This window comes from Phycodurus eques, chromosome 4 (genome assembly GCF_024500275.1).
Source record: "Phycodurus eques isolate BA_2022a chromosome 4, UOR_Pequ_1.1, whole genome shotgun sequence".
NCBI classification, from domain to species: Eukaryota; Metazoa; Chordata; class Actinopteri; order Syngnathiformes; family Syngnathidae; genus Phycodurus; species Phycodurus eques.
In genome coordinates this window covers 29,719,882-29,742,669 of record NC_084528.1, presented here as the reverse complement: position 1 = coordinate 29,742,669, position 22,788 = coordinate 29,719,882, and the positions used below count along the sequence as shown (strand labels likewise).

Below are 22,788 nucleotides of genomic sequence, written 5' to 3'. Positions count from 1 at the left end.
ACGTGACCGGATACGCTCGTTAACACGGCCACGAAAACAACAATGGATCGCGAGTGTATTGTGTTGGTCAAAAAAAGAACAATATGGGGGAAAAAAACTGTGGTGTCGGTCACCGGTGCTCGGGAGAAGACGTTCGTTCAAGTATTGCTTGAGGTATGTTCACATACTTTAAATACGATACAGCTCGCATGCGAGCCAACAAAACGTTCTGTAGCCTAGCAAGCGAGTGCGAGCACCAACAGTTAAAAATGCCGGCGTTATGTCGAATCATGCTCTAAAGGGTCGGTGTGTGTGAAGTAATTTAATTACAATAAAGTAATTTAGGCGGCACGGTGGACGACTGGTTAGAGCGTCTGCCTCACAGTTCTAAAGGACCGAGGTTCAATCCCCGACCCAGCCTGCGTGGAGTTTGCCTGTTCTCCCCGTGCCTGCGTGGGTTTTCTCCGGGCACTCACACCCGTTATTTCTGTCTTGTAATGTTGGTTTGACCTGACTGTTTAGAATACATGCCCCGAATAATATTTTTAAAGATACTCGGTATACTGTACACAATTATATAAAGTAAATCAACAAGTCATTTAAAGAGACACATTGCTCCATCTTGTGATCGGATAGGGTGATTGTTTTTTTTTTTTTTTTTAAACTAGCTGATCGGCCCCAAAAATCCTGGTCGTCTAAAGCCTAAATGTTACATAAGAAACAGTCAAAACGATTTTAATACGGAAATGAGATTGGAATTAGCCTTCTAAAAAGGATTTTCTTGTCTTGAATGAGTTTGTATGAGTTTCAGTTTGGGAATTGCAATGCTTAAATACAATGACCTCTCCTACAGTATTTAATTTATTGCGACACACCTGTATATGGTGAGTTTTAGTTTGTTACAAGCTTCCATGCAGGCGGACAACAAAGGAAGCGTCTCTTTGCACCACTTTATTATTATTTTTAAAAATGGCTAAAAGGCATTTAAATAACACGTATAATATTGCTGCTCCTCAACACGATTGGTAGTACAATATCCCAAATGAAAAGCAGTCCTTGTTTCAAAAATAACACAGTCTATTTCCATTGGTCAGACGCAGGAAAGGGTGATTCGGTTCTGATTTCACAAGAGAAGTGCCGCCACTCAAGACAAACGCAGGCGGCAGCAACATGCAAGTTTGAACACGTCTAGTTTGTGAATTTGGTGCAAAAACCCGTGCAGGGAAAACAGCGTCCCATGAGGCCAAGCTTAAGTCAATCACAGAGCTACGTGGAAATCCTGCATCCAATCAGTTGCCTCCCTCCGGCTCCAGCCGTGCGCCCATCTTAGCCGAGGACTCGTCCAAGGTGGACTGGGCCTGGTAAATCACATTGTCCACGAGGGCCTGGTTGTGGCTGGGTGGCCTGTTGGGAAGCGGGGGCGCCTGCTGAGGTGACGACGGATACGCTCGGTAAACTCCCGTCTCCAGCTTGTCGTCGTCTTTCGACAGCTGAGAGTCCGCTTGCCCGGGGAAGGACTGGTACGTGTCCGACTCGGTGTAGATGCCCATCTCTGCCCCTTTTCTCAGCAGGTGGGTGTAGACAAGCGTGTCCTCAATGGAGGCGTACACATGGGACTCGTTGTCTTCGCGTGTTTTAGGGAAGCCGTTGTGCTTGGGCTGGAAGACGGCGCCATTGGGATTGTAGATGGACACCTGATGATCAAGCTTCTTTTTCTTCTTCCTGTTTGGTAGCAGGCAAGAGACAATTAGTTCTGTACAAGAGCTCAAAAAGTTCCATTTTAAAAGTCAGGCTGGTTTTATGTCTGTAACAAAATAAATCTTTAGGCTACTTATCATGTCGGTGACATATTAACACTTCTTTTTATTTATACCCGGTTGAATTGTACTTTGGACATCGTTGAAAGAAAAGGCATGCTCTTAATGATTTCTGCAGCTTTAAATAAAGGCTGAATGAATGAACAAATTCACTTTTGTTAACATTTTAAAATATAAAGTCACAAATATGAAATTGTTGCCATGTGAACTCATAATAATTCGAGTAGTTAGTGTTTTAATTACTACAGATGAAATACAAAAGACAACATTAGGTACACTTGCACAGTCTAATGATATCAAATAGAGGAGTTGTATTGTATGTAAAAATTCAGCCTTCACTTTTGATTGGCATTTACAGTGGGTTGTTTATTTAACAATGTTTAATGCGTGGAATAGTGTAGAACTGCAATATAGAGCCGTTCCTAATATTGTTGTATACATAAAATTATCCATATATTACAAAACCCTCTTAGCCAGTGTTTAGTTAATATTGTTAATTCAGTCTTTTTTACACACACACACATATATATATATATATATATATATATATACATACACATATATATATACACATTAATATACACACACACACACACATATATATATATATATATATATATATATATATATATATATATATATATATATATATATATATATATATATACACAATTTCTCATTCTATAATCTATTCTCAAATCATATTGAATGATAACACCTCCAATAAAAACTGCTGTCATCTACTGTATTTAATTGCACCAGTCATTTAGTTGAAAAAAACAAACAAACAAAAACAAACAAACAAGTGTACTTAAGAATGGTCAAAATAAATTTAAAGCACTTACTTAATTACGAAACAGACCAACACCAGCACAGCAATAAAAAGGAGCACCAGGGCAGCGACCACACTCACGATGATAATCAACAGTTGGTCTGAATGAGAGAAAATATTTGCGCAAGTTGCATTTCACTGTGTTCAGTGTACAAATTACATTATCCATTTAATAGGAGTGTAAAATATGTACTTTTCTGGACAGTTAGCTCTGTGATGACCTTGAAGTCTCCGCTCTCGGGCATGCAGTTGGACATGTTGAGGTAGAAGCTCTCGGAGACGCTGACCTCATCCGCCGCCTCGTCCTCCCTGCGGCTGTAGTCCTCCTCCAGACTGTCGAACCTCTGCACCCGGATGTTGGTGTGCCGGTTGGCACACTTGGGCTGGCTGAGGTTGACGAACCTCAAGTGCGCCTCCATCTTCGGGGGGAGCGAGACGATCCAGGAGACGGTGGCGTAGAACTCCATCCCCGCTGGCCAACCGGGTGTCGGCAGAAGGAGGGACTCTTCTCTTTTTGGCGATACTGTGAAGATGTACCTTTCTGTGTTGGACAGAAGACAACATCAAGATCAATACATCAAGTTCATACACCTTTTCCACAATCAAATCCTGCACTATTCACTGTCAAGATTGATTTTTCCTTTGTTTAATCATTACACAATACCAAAAGGGACAACTATAATGGGTTAATAAATACTCATCGGAAAAAAATGATTTTATCAATAATTTATCCGATCCTTCGATTAATCGATTAAAGAATCAATAGATTCTAAAATATTCAAAAGTGACAGTCCTAGAGGCAGATGTGCTAACGAATGCGTGCTAGTGCTAACGGCCACGATTAATACAGATTCTTAAATGAACACCTCTCCGACAGTGTCAATCAAGGTGAACATTACTATTTTGGTAAAGACAAATATCTGATAGTGTACAGCTCTTGTTTTACTATTTATTATTAGCAGTAGCTGTCATCGTCAGTGGTGTCGCACTTAGTTTTTTAAAAGTAGGATTCAAACAGTCAGTTTGTTACCTGCTATCTCCTCTTTTAAACTCGCAGACAACAAAGACTTCCCAGACGGTCTGAGCGCTTGGCCCCCCACTCTGGCCACGGTGACCGATACGTTGGTGTGGATTTGGACCTTCTCGATGGCCCCCTGAGGACAGAAGCGGCCGACAGTCGTGCCGTCGTCCTCCGTCAGGGTAATGACGCTGTCGTTGCACGATCGACCCGGCAAGGACTGCCGCAGCGCTCCGATCGAAGAGCTCAGCTCCACGGTGCCGTGCAGAGGGGGACGGAGGGCCCACGTCACGGCGCTCAGGGAGGACGGCAGGCAGCTCGGCAGGGAAGGCACCGTAAGAGGCACCGGAAACTTGGGACAGTCTTTATGTTGATTGCAAGCTGCACAAAAATATAAACGACAGCATATATGAAGGCTTTTATAGAAAGGCGGATGCAAATTGTAATCCCGGATTCAGCATACAGTGCATCAGGAACGTATTCACAGCGCTTCCCTTTTTTCATATTTTGTTATGTATCGTATTTTCGCGACCATAAGGCGCACTTAAAAGTCTTAAATTTTCTCCAAAATCGACGGGGCGCCTTATAATGCGGCACGCCTTATGTGTGCACCGAGTTCCAAAATCTGTAAATGTCGCCGTGTGACTTTGATAAACGCTCCGCTTGACTTAGTGGGAGCATTTCTTGCCGACACGCTGCTTAAATAGAGGAAAGGCGGACGTGACTGAGGACAGCATGGCTGGATGGACGAGGAGAAAATGAGAGGGTGGCTGAGTGAAATGTACGTAAAAGAGACCGGATGTTTTTTTCCACGTGTCGCCGTCCCTGTTGATCTGTGACTCCATGCGCGCCCGTCCCATAGCCGCTGTGAAAAACCAAGTGCAACAAATGAACTCGGAGCTTGCCATCATTCCGGGAGGCTTGACGAAGGAACTCCAACCGCTGGACATCGGTGTAAACAGGGCGTTCAAAGTGAAGTTGCGAGCGGCGAGGGAGCGATGGATGACAGATGGCGAACACAGCTTTACTAAGACTAGGAGGCAGCGCCGGGCAAGTTTCGCCACCATATGTGAATGGATTGTGGATGCCTGGACTAAGGTATCTGCTTTGACTGTTTTCCGAGCTTTCGCGAAAGCCGGCATCATTGATGAACAGCCCCCCGGCAACGAGACTGACTCTGACTGTCCGATCTTTCGCGAAAGCCGGCATCATTGCTGAACAGCCCCCCGGCAACGAGACTGACTCCGACAATGACGAGAGGGAACCCGGCATGTTTGATGGAGAATTCGGATACAGAAGATAAGGACTTTGATGGATTTGTGGATGAGGATTGATAAAAAAAATAACGAGTACATTGTTAAATACTTCAATAAATTACAACCGAACTCACTGTTTACATTATTAAATAAGTCAATAAAGTACAATCGAACTCAGTTTTGCTCCCGCTGCCTTTTTAAAAACATTGTTTTAGCGTGCACGCATGCTACCGTATGTTTTCAGCTAGCGTATGTTTTACCATGCCTGCGCCCAATAATACGGTGTGCCTTATGTATGTGTTAACTACAGAAATAGACCCCGTAACTGAGACTGCGCCTTTTAATACGGTGCGCCTTATGGCGCGTAAATACGGTATGCCTTATTACAAAATGGAATAAATTCACACTCTTTCCCCTCAACATTCTACACAAAATAACCATAATAACATGGCGGTGGGGTGGGGGGGAGCAAAGAAAATTTTCCTTGTTTTCTTCAATAAATATCTAAAAATCTCAAAACTTTCATGTTGTCATTGTGAGGTGTTGCGTGTTGAATTTTGAGAAGAGAAAAACTATCACAATCTATTTTGGAATAAGGCTGATAACAAAATGTGGAAAAATTGAAGCACTGTGAATGTTTTCTGGATGCTCTGTAGATGAGAGTAGATGTGAATATGATTTTGTATTATTTCAACTGTTTACAGCGCAAATACAAAAAGTCCCATTTAATAGATGAATGGATATCAATTCAAATGTGAAGAAACATTGACAAAACTGTACTGGAATTGGGACAATTCATGATGGCCATGAGTAAAAAGCCTTTAATCCAAGCAGGCGTGAGTCAAATGCGGATTTACCAATGACGCCACTGGCTGTGATGTTGATGTCTTGAGGAAGACAGTCCTGGAAAGACAGCAGAGAAACGCTTTCGGACGGGACCGTGATCTTCTCACTTGTCACGGAATTCATCTTCATCTCACATTCGGAGGCCGACTTCAGCCTCTCCATGTGCAAAGAAAGGCCCTTCATTTTCCTCAGGTCCACACGACACAACACTGCAGAGAACAGTTCAAAATGTTACGTCCTGGACTTTTTCTCCTCACATATATCCGGAAGGCAAAAGCAAAACAGGATCCCTCCCTTCAACAGAGGAGTGCTGTCATTCATGACTAAGCGGTGAGGCAATAAATAGCTTCCTGACCTTGCAACCTGGAGGCACCTACAAATCCCGCTCTCCACGTCAACACTACACTACACCTTAGTTGTGTCCAAAAAAATAAAGGAACAATTACTTCCAAAGTGAAAATTGTTGCTGACAGAGATGAATTGTTTGTTAAAAAAAAAAAAGATTTTTTTTCACACAGCAAGCCTCGACGTTACACACTGTATTGCATTTTGCCCTCGCAGCCTGTTGTGTTGTCGCAACAGCATATGAAAATGGAAGATGCATGTTACCTGCTGCAACATGTTGTATCTCAATCAGTCTTCCAAACTGTTATGAGTAGCAGAACCAAACAAGCTGCTTGGGTAAAAATGTTATTATTTAAGGGGTAATTTGAGAGAACAAAACAGCTGTTATATACAGCATGAAGTAATTACTTTGTAGAACTCCCATTTAACTGGAGCAATAGCAGAAACCCTTACACCTTATAAGAAGGGCTCTTATTAAGTGTCATTGCTGTTCCTTTAAGCTTTTTACTCCTTTTTTTTAAAGTCCAACAAAGAACCCACTTAATTTTAATGTGGATTTTGAAAAGCGCTACTGATCCAGAATGTTTGTTTTCCAGTTGTTGTTTTTTTATTTCTCATAAATAATGCATCAATCTTAATGGCAGCAGTAATAACAATAATAAAAATAAACGCCTTGGTGAGTGCAGCTTGTTACTTAACACACAACTCTAACTATGGTCCCCACTTTACACGACATCTTAACTGGCTTAGCACAAATTCTGGCCACCTAATACCATAAATATTCAAGATGCAGCACTTACATTTCATATCTGAACAATGACAGCTCTCGACAAAGGAAACTCCCAATCTAGTGAGGTCCATAGGTTCCGGATTTAAGGATTTTTATCCAAATATTGAAAACAATGGTTTCTATCAACAATGATGTCACTTATAATAATACTTTTGGACTCATAATAATTGAAGTATAATGGCTGTAATTCATGCATAGCAAATGTTAGTGAAAAGTATGATAAAATGACCAACTGATTGCTTGATCGTAAACTGGTTTACATACCTGGTGAGCTCGCCAGTGAGGATGTCACCTTGACTTTCAGGGAGAGTCCAGGAGAACCAGCTCGTCTTCTGTCCATCTCACAGTTCCTCAGAATCAGAGAAAATTCTCCCTGATTCTGAACCGGCTGTGCGTCCGTCAGAGCCATCACCAGCGCCCGCCAGCCTTTGCTGTGGTACTCGGCCGCAGTTTCCTTCTTCAGACAACGTGGCTCAGTGAGGTCAAGGAACTCAATCGCTACCCTTTTTTTATCCGTGACCTCAAAGTACCACTCCATCACGTCGTCGTCGGGAAAACTCTCGGGGAAGTTTGGAGACAGCAACTCAGAGAAAGATGTTCCATGTGGCAAAGACACTGTGATTTTGGCAAGCGCTAAAAAGACAAAAACAAAACAAAAAAAACATTTAGACTCTAGACAAAACATAGAAGATTCTATTAAGAAGCGAACTTACATTTGATTTCCTCCCCAACAGACACGGCAAACTGGTCACTTTGGACCTCCAGTCCTGGTGGGACATCCAGAGAGAAGCTGCCATCGTTTAGAATCTGACCACTGCTGATGGGGCCTGTTCTGCAGTATTTGCCAAGGACAACAGTCCCTGTTGCCTGGAAGGCCTTGAAGGTGTAGGTGTGCATATCTGGACAGGTTTCAGATGGAGGAATTTGTCTCAGACCCGTCTTGGTAAAGTCCACTTGGATCGACTTTGGTCCCGAGTCTTTCAGGTTCCAGGTGAATCTGCGGTGGAAATCCAACCACGGATCGACGCCAGAGTCCGCCTGCATGATGTCATCACTGCACGCCTCTGTGGTACATTCTAAGTAGAGATATTTGGTGAGCATTACAGCTTAGTTTAGGGATGGGCAAACTTTGTAAACTGTGCTCAAAGGCCACATTTGACTTGGACAGATTATTCATAGGTAAGGTTTTTTTTTTTTTTTTTTTTTTTTTTTTTAAAGTGTATGTAAAATATGTAAAAGTTTAATTTAATATTAAAATTTTCATTCTCAGTTTAAATGTTCATATTTCTAATTAAATTCATAATAATGAATTAACCAATGATTTAATGCTAGTACAGTAAATACGTTAAATGTAATGTATAGATAAAAATATTGATTTTACTAATATTTTTTAACATCATTTACAACAAAACAATTAATTATTGAATTAGATAAAGGAATAAAAAAAATAAAAACATTCTTTTTAATGAGCATTTTAATTTGCACGTTTTACAAACAAAACAGCACATTCAATAAAACAGATATTACAGGACTCTTAATAATGTAAATGCTTGGTGGGCCAGTCTAGCTTCTCTATAAAGAGACAATTCAAACAACACTGTTTAATTGTAACCGTTACCTATGTCTCGTGTGATCTCCACTCTGAATTCATCTTCAGGTCGGGGGCAATTGAATTCCACCGCGACGGGGGTGTCGCCTTTTAACAATAGTGAGTTGTCACACTCTTGCCTCTCCCCGGTGCACACTTTGCATAATGACCCTGTGGCCTCACTGCTGATGTTGACGGTGGTGCCTCGGTCAGGGGTGAGCGTCATTGTCTGGAACCCTGCAAATCAATGAAGGCCTGCATTTCACTCCCATTGCAGACTTCGTACACTTCCCGTACTGTAATGCTAAAGTGCAATTTACAATGGGAAACTTTTGAGTCATGAAGTTGAGATTGAAAATACCTCTGCCAAAACTAAATAGTTGCTCCTTTAATTAAAAAAAATATATATAAAAAAATGACTGAAGGGCTACGATCTTGGTTTTTCACAGTAAAGTGTGGTATATGTTTAGCCAAAATGTATTCTTTAGACTAGATAAAGTCAGATGCAAACTCCACACAGGAAGGCCGCAGCCGAGATTCAAACCCAGAACCTCAGAACCTCAAGGCTAACCACTAAGTCATCGTGCTGCCACTAGGTACCAGAATGTCATAAAATCTGACTTCAATTTGGCTTAATATTACAGTTTCAGGCCCAGCATACTTTACATTCTGTAATTTCATTCAAATTGGACAGATATACAGTATGACTCTATAATCATTGATAATGATTTTGTTCAATGTTTATATTTCAAGGTTTTATTATTTTTAGTGTTTGTGTTTTGATGAGATCAGAATCAGAATCATCTTTATTTGCCAAGTATGTCCAAAACACACAAGGAATTTGTCTCCGGTAGTTGAAACCGCTCTAGTACAATTTACAGAACACTTTACAGTGTTCTGTAAATTGACAGATCTTCCATATGTGGCTTTTCCGAATTTCCATACAACCTAACCATAATAAAAAAATAGAAATCCAGGTTGATCATGTATATCAAAAACTACTGTAGACAAGAAGTTGTGTACAAAATCAGAAAGCCACTTTGCTTGGCAGATTATTCTTATTATTGTTGTTGTTTTCTTAAAGGCCACATCAATACCAACGGTAACATTTCACAATGAGATTCAGTTTCATGATGGTGCTGCTTGGTTTCTTTCACCTTCGAAACAATCAGCACAACTCCCTAAAGTTTCCACCACAGTACTTTACGGTCAGCCGTAAACTACCACATAATCATGTCAACCTGCGTAATTCCTCAGTTACCAAACAACACTACTTTCCCATTTGCCAGTGTTTTCTCGGTTTAATATCCAAGCTCTTGACCCACCTGAAACCGCGAAGACAAAACAGAAGTGAAGAAAACAGAGCGGAACTGGCGAAAGCGACATGCTGCCCGACAATTCACAGGTACGCTGCGGCTTCGTCCCCGAGTGAAATCACTGGACCTTGGAGCATGGTGGACTCATTGTGTCTCGGTCGGGGGGAAAGAAGTCTTCTTCAACTTTCAGCTCGTTGGTGAAACACTTCCTGGTTGCTGCGTGTGTTTGTGCACGAGGGCGTGGTCAACTGCTGCAGGTAAACCGAGGGCAACTAGCTGATCTTCTCAGAGGTACTAGCTTATCATTAAGAGCTGGCAAAAGGTGCTGCTACACACGCTACTTACTTTGTGTGTTAAAAAAAAAAAAAAAAAAAAAAAGGACTGGTAAGTACAACAACAACAAAAAAAGAAGAAGTAGGGATTCTAAAATGTACTTAATAGGTACAAAAGTCAAAAGTATGAGGCTACTGTCAAATGTGTAGGCCTGCCGTAACCGTTTTGCTAACTTGGGGCAAAACAACCTGAACAAAAAATGGTTTCCCTCTTTTGCTAACTTGCATACTACCTGGACTGAGAAAGAAATAATTATTGTACATGCTTTCAAAACAATGGGTTCCCATAGCTTTGCGAACGTTGTGAACCAAGCAACAACAACAAAAAAATGCTAAATGTCAATCACTCAATCAATCAAGATCTCAACTACAATTGACTTCACCGCTCTCTATTTTTACGTCATGCCATCGACATTATCCATACATTGAAAACTCTAGCGAGCTTATTTTGACAAATAAAGGAGGAGAACGTATGTACAGATATAGGGAGTAAAAGTAAAATGTTGTCAGAAAAGGTAATGTAGTAAAGTACCGGAATGTGCAGATTCCAGGAAAATCTACTGTAAGTACAGTAACAAAATACAAATATTTCATTACTGTACTTAACTAGATTTTAATACAACACATCACTAATTACTACTAGTACTAGTACTAAGCTGATATTAAATACACATTTTGTTAATCATTTCTATGATGTGTTTTCCTGTCCTTAAATTAGAGTTTGTGCTCACAGGGGTCCTCAGTTTAGAAGTTGGAACTCATCGTTAACCAGCAAAATTCTAATTATGGTAAATATTAGTAGGAAAAACGGTCCTGGGCCAATCCAGTCCAATGAAACACAGGAAGAACAATGGTAACCGAGCATGCGCATGATGGTGTATTTTGACGCCACTGGGTAAGCGACCTTAGTTCATTGCGTGTCGTAACCTCAAAACGTCCCGTAAACCGAAGACGCTCGGTCAAACAACACAGCAGGGGGTGGGTGCCTTTTCTGAAGATATGTCTGGCTGATAAAGTCGCTTTTAAGGTGGGAGTCTCCTGCAGGGAGGGCTGGACACAATGCATATGAATAGAATGTTTGACATGTTTCTGCATTGAGTGCTTTATTTCGAAGCATACATTTTTGCTTGTTTGTTTGTTTTTTGCGGATTTCAATTACGTTGACCACAGAAACCCTCAAGGCGGACCTGAAGGAGCTCAGAGAGGAAATGGTGCGCCATGTGGCTTTATTTTCAGACGGAAAATGGTACAATGATAATCTGTTAAAAAAAAAAAAAAGTAAAATATTTTGGATACATAACACATTTATTGTAACATTGTAACCGGACGACCACTGTCACACGTGCTCCAAAATAGAATGAGTTTATGAGGTTGTTGTTGTTTTTTTATTGGGAGGGGGGGGCAAGAGTGACTTTAAACCCGCTACACTAGCATTGCATGGCCAATGAATTCAGGTTAATGTAACTGCAGCAACGCTACATTATCTGCAAATACTAAAAGTGCATGGATGTAAACGGCAACGTATATATTACATTGCAATGTACACAAAAACTGTGTAGCCTACATTCCTTAAAAATTGGTTTGATACTAAATACTATGTATCGTATTTTACCGCTGGTTAGTTGTGTTTTATTGTGTTTTTATTCATCTTTTATCCATTTAATTGCAGGAACATCCTTTGTTTTATCAGATAAAAGGATATTGACATTACCGATTTCATATATCATTTGTATTATTTCATTCCCTCACCCAGTGAGTATTGAAAAGAGAATCAATAAGGAATCGGCTCGATAAGCAGTATCGATAACTGAATAGGAATCGCTAAATTCTCATCAATTCCCAATCCTCGGCATCATGCTGCCTCTCATATTACAGAAACAGTTTTTCATTCCTGTCAAAGGCGGGACAGACCGATTTTTTTTTTTTGTCATTGGTTAAGGTTTCAACATTTTGAGAATTCCCACGTTTGCAAACACATTGAACTTGAGGCATTTGCATCTCAAGTTGTGTGCAGGTGCAATCAGAACACATACATCTTTGTTCATCTTACAGAATAAACAACATCTAGCTAAAAATATATGTATCATATAATATTTTATTGTCATGTATATTGTTTATAGTGTGACAAATACAAATAAAGCACATTAAGCTCAATATCATAAATCTAGCAATATAAACACTGACTCCTTTGTCAGAAAAGGCATACATTGATAATATGTCGATTATATATGCTTTCAGGACATGTGCAGTGCAAAAGTTCTACACGGGGAATAAGGCAAACATTCTAGAAAGGTTCAAAACTACAAAGACGGTTTGAAGAGAAAAGTGTGCACACTTTACGTTGACTTGGTTTAAGCTACTTAGACCGACAAGTATCCAAAAAACACATCCGTATTGGTCCCAGTAGAACTCACCCATCCATCCATCCATCCATCCATCCATCCATCCATTCATCCATTCATTCAATCATACCTTGATCCTCTGAGGAGGTTAATTGGGGTTCCAAATGACCCGAATTGTAATAAACTGTCGCCCATTCATTGTGGCAAAGGAGTATAATGGCTACAATTAATATTAGGTATAGGCAGCACGGGCTCGTCATCGATCAGGTCAGTCACCTGGGTCTTCTCTGCTCCATCCCATTGGGCAGGAAGCCTGCAATGATGGGAACCGGCCATATGAGAGCAGCAACGCTCCACACGATGATGACCAGAGTCATGAAACACGCCACGAGTGTGGACTCGATGGGCTTTCTGTTCAGCCTCCAACTTTTGTCACCCTTCAGCTCGTCGAGGCTGAAATCCACGCAGCAGAAGGTGACCCGATCGCCGCCGTGCTGGCCCCTCGCCCTGCCGGGGCCGAGCCTCCTGTAGCGGGACAGCCCGCAGCCCACGCATAGCCTCAACTCCTGCTGACCCCCGGTGGTCCCCAGATGCTCGATGACCACGGGCGAGATGGCCCGGTTGAAGGAGGCGGAGAAAAACGCCCGTCCGTGGTTGTTGGTGCTGTAGATGAGCACGTCGCACTGGAAGCCGGAGCTGCTGTCCCAGCGGGCCACCAACGAGGCGGGCAGCGCTCTCTGGACGCTCACGTTGCACGGGGACGGCGCGTCCCCTCCCGCGGACCTCCTGGACAGACGCACGTCCACCCCCAGGTCGGCCAGGAACCCGTCGGAGGAGTTGACGGGCGGAAGCAGCACGTCCTCGTCGCTCCAGCCTCGGCATCGCCGGACGAGTCCGGCCACCTGCGGTCAGAGCCAGCAGCAGGGTCGGACACTTGTTCAGCATGGCCCGGGGCGCGTCTCTCCAGCTCGCATGGTGCGTGGGGCGAACCGCTGGCGATTTTCCTTTGGAACCAGATGGACAGATCGTATCCTCTGGCCGACTGGTGCGGCGAATGGAAGCGTCCAATGGCTGTCACATGCGCGCAGCCTCCTCCCTCCCTTTGGCGAGTCTCCTCGTCCAACTGTGTCCTGCGCGCCTGTGGCACCCGACGTGGGCTCCCCTCGCTCACTCCGCCATTCACCAAAAGCGACGATGCTGCACACAGACGTTTCCTGAAATCGAATCGCTGGGACCTGTTGTCTCCCGCTGAACTTTCTTCGCATGTTGAATGAACAGTGAAGGGGAGTAACGAAGTACAGATCCTTGGTTATTATTATTATTATTTGTTTTACTATCTTTTATTTTGCTCCCTAAATTCGAAAACGGACATCTGCACGCTCTACACTTTCCTTTGTTGTTGACTTATAAGGGCGCAAAGAAAGCGGGAACAACAGCAACGTGATGATTCAGAGAAGCAAGATATTCCCCACCCATGGGCTCATTTAAGAGAATTGTTTGATGTTTTTGATTCCAAGAATGATTAGTGGCGAATACGTTGTGCCTAAAAAAAAACAAAACAAAAAACTAAACAAAACAAAAACACAATCTTCTTGCATGTCATTTTTTTTCCCCCATCTAATCTGAATGTTTTTGTTTTTTTTTCAGTTGTTAGCATTAGCTAATTTAGCATTTTTGGTCACTGGGTTCACAACATTAGCAGTTGGCTATGAAAACACATTGTTTTGATAGCAACAAAGTCGAGGCAACGTTAGCCAGCTCCTGCAGCTGTTGGCCTAAAAAAACAACAGCATGCAACATGTTTCTTCTTCGTCTTCCATTTTCTCCGTATGAGCACTAATAAATGAGGGAACCTACTTTGTGTGCTGAGGTCTTTTAGTATAGTGACAGGACAAAGCAAGAAAAACAAAAAAAGAACACTTTTACTTTGTACTTATGGATGTATCTGTACTTCTGCTACTACTACTTCAGGTTTGTGACAAATTTGACAATTCATTAAAAGTCGAGATATTTACAACAGATCCACTCTGGAATTAAGAATCTCATGACTTTGAGGTGGTGTTTGATCTTGTCGTACCGAAGTCACAGTTCAACATGTTTGCTGAAAATGAAATCCAGGATTTATTCATCCCGCAAATGCATACAGCGAAGCAAACTTTCAGTCATTGAATTCATGCAAGTGCTATATGCAGTACATCCTAATTGGAACGGTAATGTACACTTACAAGCCTCAATATTAGACACAGTCTAATGAGACACATTATACTATGTATAAAGTGAAAAACACAAACAAAACACAGTGCAGCTCAGCTTCTGGTGAGCGGACTGCATGCTATTCATGTTTTTATTGGATGATTATTGACACTGTTCAAACTGTCCCTGGTCCACTTGCTTGCGTCTTCCATTTCCTATATGTATGATAGACTATTGAATTTGCACTTTCCTTAAAAGAAAATATTTTCACGTTTCACTTTAAATGTCATCAAATCTCTTCCTGTTGACACCAAATCTCAACATGTTTTTTTTTTATACCCCCTTACTGTACCAAATGAGATCTGAAACGTGACCTTAAAAAGAAAGTATTGTGACCTTTGGCATTAACAGAATGTGCCCTCTGAAAGCAACCCTACCATGTGGCTTGTGATGGAAACAAGTTTGACACCCCTCGTCTATATGGCTGGTCAGTCATTTAGTTACATGAAAAGGGCAAAATATCAGTAATTGCTTTCAATATGAAACAATGTTTTTACATCACAGCACTCTAAAAACACAATAACTAAATGAATTCCTCGCTAACTGTGTCAATCCAAACGGAGCATTGTTATCTCGGTAAAGGAGGATTTTATTACATTTTTCTTCCATACGGCCATCTTGTAGTGGATCTCATTAGATTGTGCAAGTGTACCTGTTGTAGTTGTGCTATGTATTATGCCAAAGCTGGCAATATAATGTACTATATTGCCTTTTTGTTGCACAAAACACCAGATGTGGTTTGCACTATATTGCAATTTTAGTGTAGTCGCAGTGAAAGACTGTTTTTGTTTTAAAAACCAACCAGTTGGTTGTTCAGTAACGTTAGACTTCTCAAAAGAGAGAAAACAAGTCTGTTTAACAATAAACTAATTGCACTTACTCGTTACCTCAGTGGAAAGAGACGAGGGGGTTTGCTAAATAATAATGGCATCATTATATTCCTAATTATGTAAAACGTGTCAGAAAAGACAATTAACTATTGGCAGAACTGGATTGTCGAGCAGGAATAACAATGAGACTGATTATTCTCTTATGCGCTGTTCTCGTTGTGGTTGATGAAGCCAACAAACGTCACTTGAAAGAACTCTGTGTTGTTTAAAAGGCATAATTTGCTGTGGCGGGCCTGGCTTTGTGTATTTGATGTGATGGTCAGCTGAAGTGAAAAATGCTTTGGCCCCTATTTGCACATGAACGCACTCGTCCTCCTGTTCTGTTTTAATTGTGACAGAATATTCCACTCAACCTTTTCGCTTCAGACAATTGTGCGCTTGTTTAGTTTCGGTTCTGCGCTCTCAGACATTTCACTCTTTCTGAACACGGACGGGTGCCTCCATCTCAGATTTGCCATTGTGAACGGAGCAAAAATGTAAATGGATTTCTTATTCATTAATTATGCTATAAAAATGTAAATTGGTTTGGTGACAAAAATACAAATGGGACTAAGATTAAGTCTCTTGTGCCAAAGGAGAATGCATAAAAGATTCATCGACTCAAAGTGCGGCTGTTTCCACAGGAAGCCGCGATGGGGAAGCATTTGTGGCACGAGGCAGGCCAACAGCGGCTCTGTGCTGGATCAGACACCATTAGTCTGAAACGCAGACTCTGACTTAATTAGAAGCCAAGAAGTAGCTCCGTGCATCCTCATAACCGCAATGTTCAGCTCCGCTCTTACATCGGAGTTGGGCGAAACCCTGATTTGTCTCCTGCGGGCCTGTCATACCACCAATCACTGCCGAGACACATCACCACGGCAACCAAATGGTGCTCTCCCTGGAGGTGCGTGAACAGTGGAGCCCACTGATGAGGAACAATGCAGTATGTTCAGTGGAGGAAGACAGTCCTAAAATTTCACAGTCGCCGCTTAGGATCAGATTCAAGACAGTACTGTGGTACAAAGTAGTAGTAGTAGAAAGCAGTGCTAAATGTACTAAATCGAAAATAATATTTATTCATACAATGTTGACTATATGAAAAGAGGAAAGGGCAGACGGTGTGCTAGTGGCCAGCACGTCTGCTAAAGGTTCTGGGTTCTGGGTTCTGTTTCAGAATCCTGTCTCTATGTTCTCCTGGCATTTTTTCCGGCTTCCTCCCACAGTCCCAAAACCTACATGTTGGGTTAATCGAAGACTATATTGTCCGTACAGTGTGAACGTGAATGAACGTGTGAGTGGTTTGCTTGTCTATGTGCCCTGCGATTTGCCAAGTCCAGGGTCTAACTCGCCTCTCGCCGAAACTCAGCTGGGATGGGCTCCAACTCACCCGCAACCCTCATGAGGGCAAGAGCAATAGAAAACAGATGGATGGATCTAAATAAGAACACAGCCAACTCAAGAATGAAAAGGAAACCCTCACACATAAAGTTCAACACAAATTCAGATTACAAATGTATGTGTGACTAAAATTCTATTTATAGCGTAATCTATATGTAAAGCTCCCTAAAATGTCACAGCTGAATACACTGGTTGATTTACATTGCTCACATGAATAAATGATTAAATTCAACATGTCATTGACAAAAAACTTTGAGCGATGGGGTGTATGACCTTTCCCTGGTGTGATACGCTCTCAAAGGTTTTGCCTTTGTACACTCCACACTTCATTTTTACAGTTTGAGAGCATATCTGTACCTCTAACCCTGGGAAAGGTATAAACACAGGCGGCAATATCTGGGCACTCATCTTGGAAAACCTCTCCTGGTCCTCAAACACGACAGCAGAGGATCCACTTCCTGAGAGCGCTCAAGAGAAACAACCTGGAGGTCAAGCTGCTGTAGACCTTCGACAAATCCTGCATCGAAAGCCTCGTGACATTCCGTATCTCAGTGTAGGACGCTAGCTGCACCGAGGCAGACAAGAAGAGGCTACAGAGGATTATCGTACAACCTCTGCACTCCGTCGGCCTCTTCTAAACTTCCTGCTGCTTAAGCAGAGCTAATAACGTTGTTCAGGACAGCCCACACCGGGCCATTATCTGTTCATCCTGCCTCCCTCCGGACGTTGCTACAGGTGCGTCTAGACCAAAAGAAACAGACTGAAAAACAGCTTTTGTCCCAAAGCTATTACCATATTGAATGTAAATAATAATTTCTGCACTTGCACTCACACTTTATTCACGTAGACCGATGTTCATTGTCATTGTTTATTGTGTCTTGTTTCTATGTGCTTGCATTTTAAGGTTGAGCTTTTGATCTCGTTCTGCAACCAATGACAAATTCTGATTCTGGCATGACTCAGGTAGTGGAGTCATGGTCTCCCAACTCTAAAGTGGGACCCTGTCCTAGTCTCCTTGAGCAAAATACTGAACCCCCAGTTCCTCCTGATGCTGTATCATCAGTAGGTGAATGAGGAGACAGTGTTAAAGTGCTTTGAGTACCTTAAAGGTAGAAAAGCGCTATTCAAGTGAAAAAAAAATTACAATTACCAACAGTAACCATGTACTACGTACATTGCCATATATCCCCTGATATTTGTAGTCCTTGTTGTTGAAGTTGATAAAATCAGAAATAGGTGTGCCTTGGGCTTCGTTTGTTCTGGTTAAAGACCGAAATTGAAACAATTCAATTACTGTTTTACTCTTTTGACAGCAATATTCAGTCCTCGGGTGGCTATGCACATATCAAGTCAACAGACACTTGGTTTAAGCATGGGGAGTAATGGAGATCCTGTACCAGAGTCCGGATCTTGCTGTATAGATGCAACACCTGGGCGTTAACTTTAGACGTAGCTTAGACTCCATAGGTACCATTAGTGATGAAAATACTTGAGTATACTGATGGAATGACTTTTTTGTCAAACAGTCTGCAAGAGGGTTTTGCCACGGGGCACACTTCACGGATAGCGATCTGACTCACGATGAGTGATGGGTGGTCGCGACCCAGAAGACGCCCACTGAACATCTGAATGAGACAGATTGGCAGCTACAAAAATCTCTCTACAATATTTTTCCCATCAATTCCTGATAATTGAGCATTTATAAATCAATCTATTTGTATTTGAATAAGCTCTCTCTGCTTACAGTCGGTTGTCTGCAATGAGAAGACATAACTAGTCATTGGAAAGCTACTTGAACTGTCTCCTGTGGCAAAGACAAGCGAGATCAAAGTGATTGATAGTGTTGATGCTTTAAGATCTTCTTCCAACCACACATCTGACACTCCCACAAATCATGAATTCAGCCATGCTTCTGTGCTGCATGTGAACAGATAAGCGAAGGACACACGGCGCTGTCAATGTAAAATACTCCCAGCAAATAACATCACACTTATCAGGCTTTGGGAACGACAGTCAAGGGCATGCAGAGCCCCGTCGGGCTGCTCCTTGCTGTTCTCGGGGAGCTCAGATGGTTTGAGATTGCTTCTCTCTGGTCCGACAAACATCGCCAACCCACTTCTCATTGATCGGGGAGTGCACAGTTGTCCGAGGAAGGTCACCTTGGACAGGTAAAGGCGAGCCCGCCCCCCAAATGCATTCAATGATCGGTTTTCCACATAACGCACTGCTGCTCCAGCAGCTCTGTGTGGTCATTTGTCTTGTGCTTCTCTGCTCGTGAAACGCAATCGTCCCCAGAAACAGGCAGAGAGAACCGCCAGGGTGATTACCAGTTTTTGTCATGGTGGGTGTGGGTAGGGCGGGATGATTGGTTCCTTTCAAAAGAGATTTGTTTGAAAAACAACCAACAATCTGCGGAGGCTCAACGGCAACATAGCAATTCAAATCGGATAGAAAGAATTGTGGAATTATGCAAAACTATTTTGGGCTGCTCATTAGAGAAAAATGAAAATAAGTGGAACACTGAGCCAAGGATGGACTGTTGAAAGAGGATGAGACTTTTCTCAGAAGTAATTCCATGCCTGTTTTTTGTTTTTTGTTTTCGTGAGTTGTTGCTCTACAGATTTGCAGCATCAGAATTGCCAACACAAGCCTCCACCTGCCTCTACATTTCATTTTCATCATTTTTCTCATGCATTTTAAAACTTTTGTATGGTTTAAAACACAAGGCAGTGAGATTATTCACCAATGGTTATTGAACGAAAGTTACAAATATTTTCACTTAATTAGACCAAAACTTGTATGAAAGTTGTATTTTTATCTATCTATCTATCTATCTACGTCAGCGATTTACAGCGACATGCAGAACAATTAAATTCTCTTCCATCAGCGAGAGGGCAGTAGGTACGATTAACCTGTGTATCCGCATTCACAGGTCACAACACACTAAAGAGATATGAATACAGTTTGCAGTGTACGATATCGTTTCGAGCGATGTTTGTCATATTTTGTAGCCAAAATAGATACATGAATATGCAGGTCCTGGATGTGATTTGTTTGTGTAGGTGTTGTTGCCAGTCAGGGTTGGAGGCAGTTGCTTGGATACTAAATGTGTGACAGAGGAGATAGGCTAATGCATTAGGCAAAATTATTATGTGTGAAAATTGTCTCCATGAGGGTGTCATTTAAAATGTTCTCGCAATGTTAAAGAACATTAGTCAAAAAATTGTTACAATGTGGTCCTCCTTTGCTTGCTGGAAATTGATCCAGTCGACTTGTAAAATTCGGTTGGGAACCCAAAAGCAAAACCCTCAATGGTTTAGGAGGTTTTTTTTTTGTAAAGGCCATGGGCATTTTGTTTGTCTTCTTACTGTTTTTAGCGTGGTTCCAATGCTAATGACTCTGTTTTTATTGCCTCTTCATCCATTAAGGTTTATCTAATGTGCTTTTCCTTGAGTTCTGAATACATCTCAAGATACGATACAAATTAGTCCAGTACCAGTATTTCTTTTCAGGATGTTGCTCGTTTCAACAAATGACAAGCCTAATTTCCGATAGCGGGTCCAGTCGTCAACCAGATACTGATAAAATGAGGAAGAAAGAATCAGATTTATTGATCAGCAGGCCTCTTATCGGTTTCCTGGCAGAGCTTTGTACAGGCTACCAGTGTCACATTTTGCTTTCCCTCGCGTCGGCTCAGACTGGTTGAATCCTTCGCTACTTCTGTCTGCATTTTAGATCAAAGATTGCCTTCTTCCTCACTGGCTTCCCTCTGTGATGAGGAGCAGTGCGAGTGGAGGTGCTCGCTCAGCCAGCAGTCTCTTCCCATTGGCATCAAAGAAATGTTCCTTTCGCACTTCCTGGTGTATGTAAATGTAAAGAAATTCTATCTATCTAGCCATCCATCCATCCATCCATCCATACAGAGCAAAGTTTCATGATTTAAAAAAAAAAAAAAAAGGAATATGTATAATTTTGATGATTATAGATTACAGCACACGAAAACCCCAAAATTCCCCATCTCTAGAAACCAGAAAATTACGTAACAAACAATCAAAAAACAATGGAAAGGATTTCTTATCTATAATTTAGGCATGAATTTCTCCTTTAAAAAGTATTTTCAAAAGTGTTTCGTTAATATATACAATGTATAAGTACTGAATACATTTTAATTTAGTTCCATATTTTAATGTAATTTATTGAGATGTAATTTTTCTTAATGCTGTATCCAGCAGGCGTTCCAGGTTGCGTCATCATAGTCCGTCTCAATAAAGGTTTATTCAAAACAAGATGGCGGCGCTCATGGTACATTCGTGCGCTGTGGGAACAGGTCGCTGACAGCTTCATTAATGGCTGCACATCAGATTTGCACGATGGAGTTTTTCATGATACAGCCAACGACGCGGACGTAAAAGAAGCAAGGTAACAAGCACTCTACTTCCTCTTGTTTACTTTTGTAAGCCGCAAGAAGGACACGAGTTCGACAAAATCAATATTAACTCTGAGGATAAAAAGACTACACCAGCATTAGCTAGCTGGTTAGTAGCTGAATAGTTGGTGTGACAGATTGGTTTTAATATTCGTTTGACAATATGCTTATTATGGTGGCTGTTGCTTGCACTGTTGTAGAACTGCACTGCATCAGAATTGTTTCGAAGTCATAATATCAGATACAGCTACCTTAGCGCATTTCTGGCCAGGTTAATGAACAGTTTCTTCAGCAGTTTCGCCATTGAAAACCAGGCAGACCCTTAGGATATGGATGGGTCAAAACAAAACAAAACACTCATCATAGTTTAGTTGGTACGATGCACAAAGCACCCTCTTCTAGCATCTAACACTGATTTCAATTGTGTATGTAGCCTAATACTGGTTTCAACCCTATTTTCAATTAATTTGCAGTAATTTTAGACATTTAAAGTTATTCTTTTACCAGGAATGATTTTTCTTTCAACCCAGGCTCCTTTTTTTTTCATTTTGTAAGTATCCATCCATTTTCTGAACCACTTATCCTCACTAGGGTCGTGGGTGGGCTGATGCCTATATCATTTTTTTTTTATTTGAAGGGTACAGTTAGTATACAGTTTTCAGTTAGTATAATGTTAATTGTCAATCATGAATAAGTAAATAAAACAAGAATGCATAAAATAAAACATTGGCATATCATCAACAAAACAGTGTATATAGGTTTGTAGTCGCTTGTTTTTTTTTGGGTTTTTTTTTGAAGCCGATGGTTGAGCCCAATAATCACCATAGAAACACATTGTCAGTCTCTCACGCTGCCTTGGCTGCTGACATGCTGCCGTGATTCTTGAAGGACACGTTCCCACAAGCCGGGTTAGCACAGACATTGCGCATGTGAAATTGTCACGCAGTTTAGTTTGTTAATCTGTTAGGCTGCTCTGCTTATCAAATTTAAAAGTATTTTTTGCAAACTATCTTTTAATCAATTTTGTTTTTGTTTTTTTGTAACTTTTATTGTAGGTAGGTGTCACTTTCCCAAAAGGCTTTTATCTCCTTTACATCAGTACTCCAGTAATCATGTATTTTAACAACTGAGCTTTCTATAGAATTATGCGCGACTTCAAAGTATTACGGACTTCATTCACATTTTCATGTCCGCTTGTGGAGATTGTATGACGTCAGATATCCCACTGCGTCAGTGTGGCGTTAATACTCTGCACTGCTCACAATAGCAGACACTGAAGGAAGTCCCAGGTTACCATAAAAACCTTTTCTACTATTAGGGATGGTCTTAATAATCCCTTACGTAGTTAACTGATCAAAAAGATCAGTTAACTACTGCA

At 41.4% G+C, this 22,788-nt stretch overlaps 3 protein-coding genes across 4 annotated transcripts in view; 1 reads left to right on the top strand and 2 right to left on the bottom strand.

The window, feature by feature from the left end:
- Positions 1 to 917: 917 nt before the first annotated feature.
- On the bottom strand, positions 918 to 9,994 carry cdcp1a (CUB domain containing protein 1a). Its single transcript, XM_061675166.1, has 9 exons — positions 9,797 to 9,994; positions 8,502 to 8,708; positions 7,597 to 7,959; positions 7,148 to 7,516; positions 5,760 to 5,957; positions 3,659 to 4,027; positions 2,822 to 3,169; positions 2,642 to 2,729; positions 918 to 1,701 (listed from the first exon to the last, which is right to left on the bottom strand). Exons 1-9 carry the CDS (start codon positions 9,855 to 9,857, stop codon positions 1,269 to 1,271), a joined length of 2,436 nt encoding a protein of 811 aa, XP_061531150.1. The 5' UTR covers positions 9,858 to 9,994; the 3' UTR covers positions 918 to 1,268.
- Positions 9,995 to 12,527: 2,533 nt separating this feature from the next.
- On the bottom strand, positions 12,528 to 13,406 carry LOC133401784 (transmembrane protein 158). Its single transcript, XM_061675167.1, is given in 2 exon segments — positions 12,528 to 13,363; positions 13,365 to 13,406. Coding segments are annotated over 2 exon segments (672 nt in total). The 3' UTR covers positions 12,528 to 12,733.
- A 7,872-nt stretch (positions 13,407 to 21,278) lies between these two features.
- Positions 21,279 to 22,788, top strand: part of lars2 (leucyl-tRNA synthetase 2, mitochondrial) — a 32,905-nt gene continuing 31,395 nt past the window's right edge. For both annotated transcript variants that reach the window (XM_061675161.1, XM_061675160.1), the window contains exon 1: positions 21,279 to 21,403. The gene's annotated coding sequence lies outside the window, so the exon portion shown is untranslated. The remainder of the gene's footprint in view (positions 21,404 to 22,788) is intronic.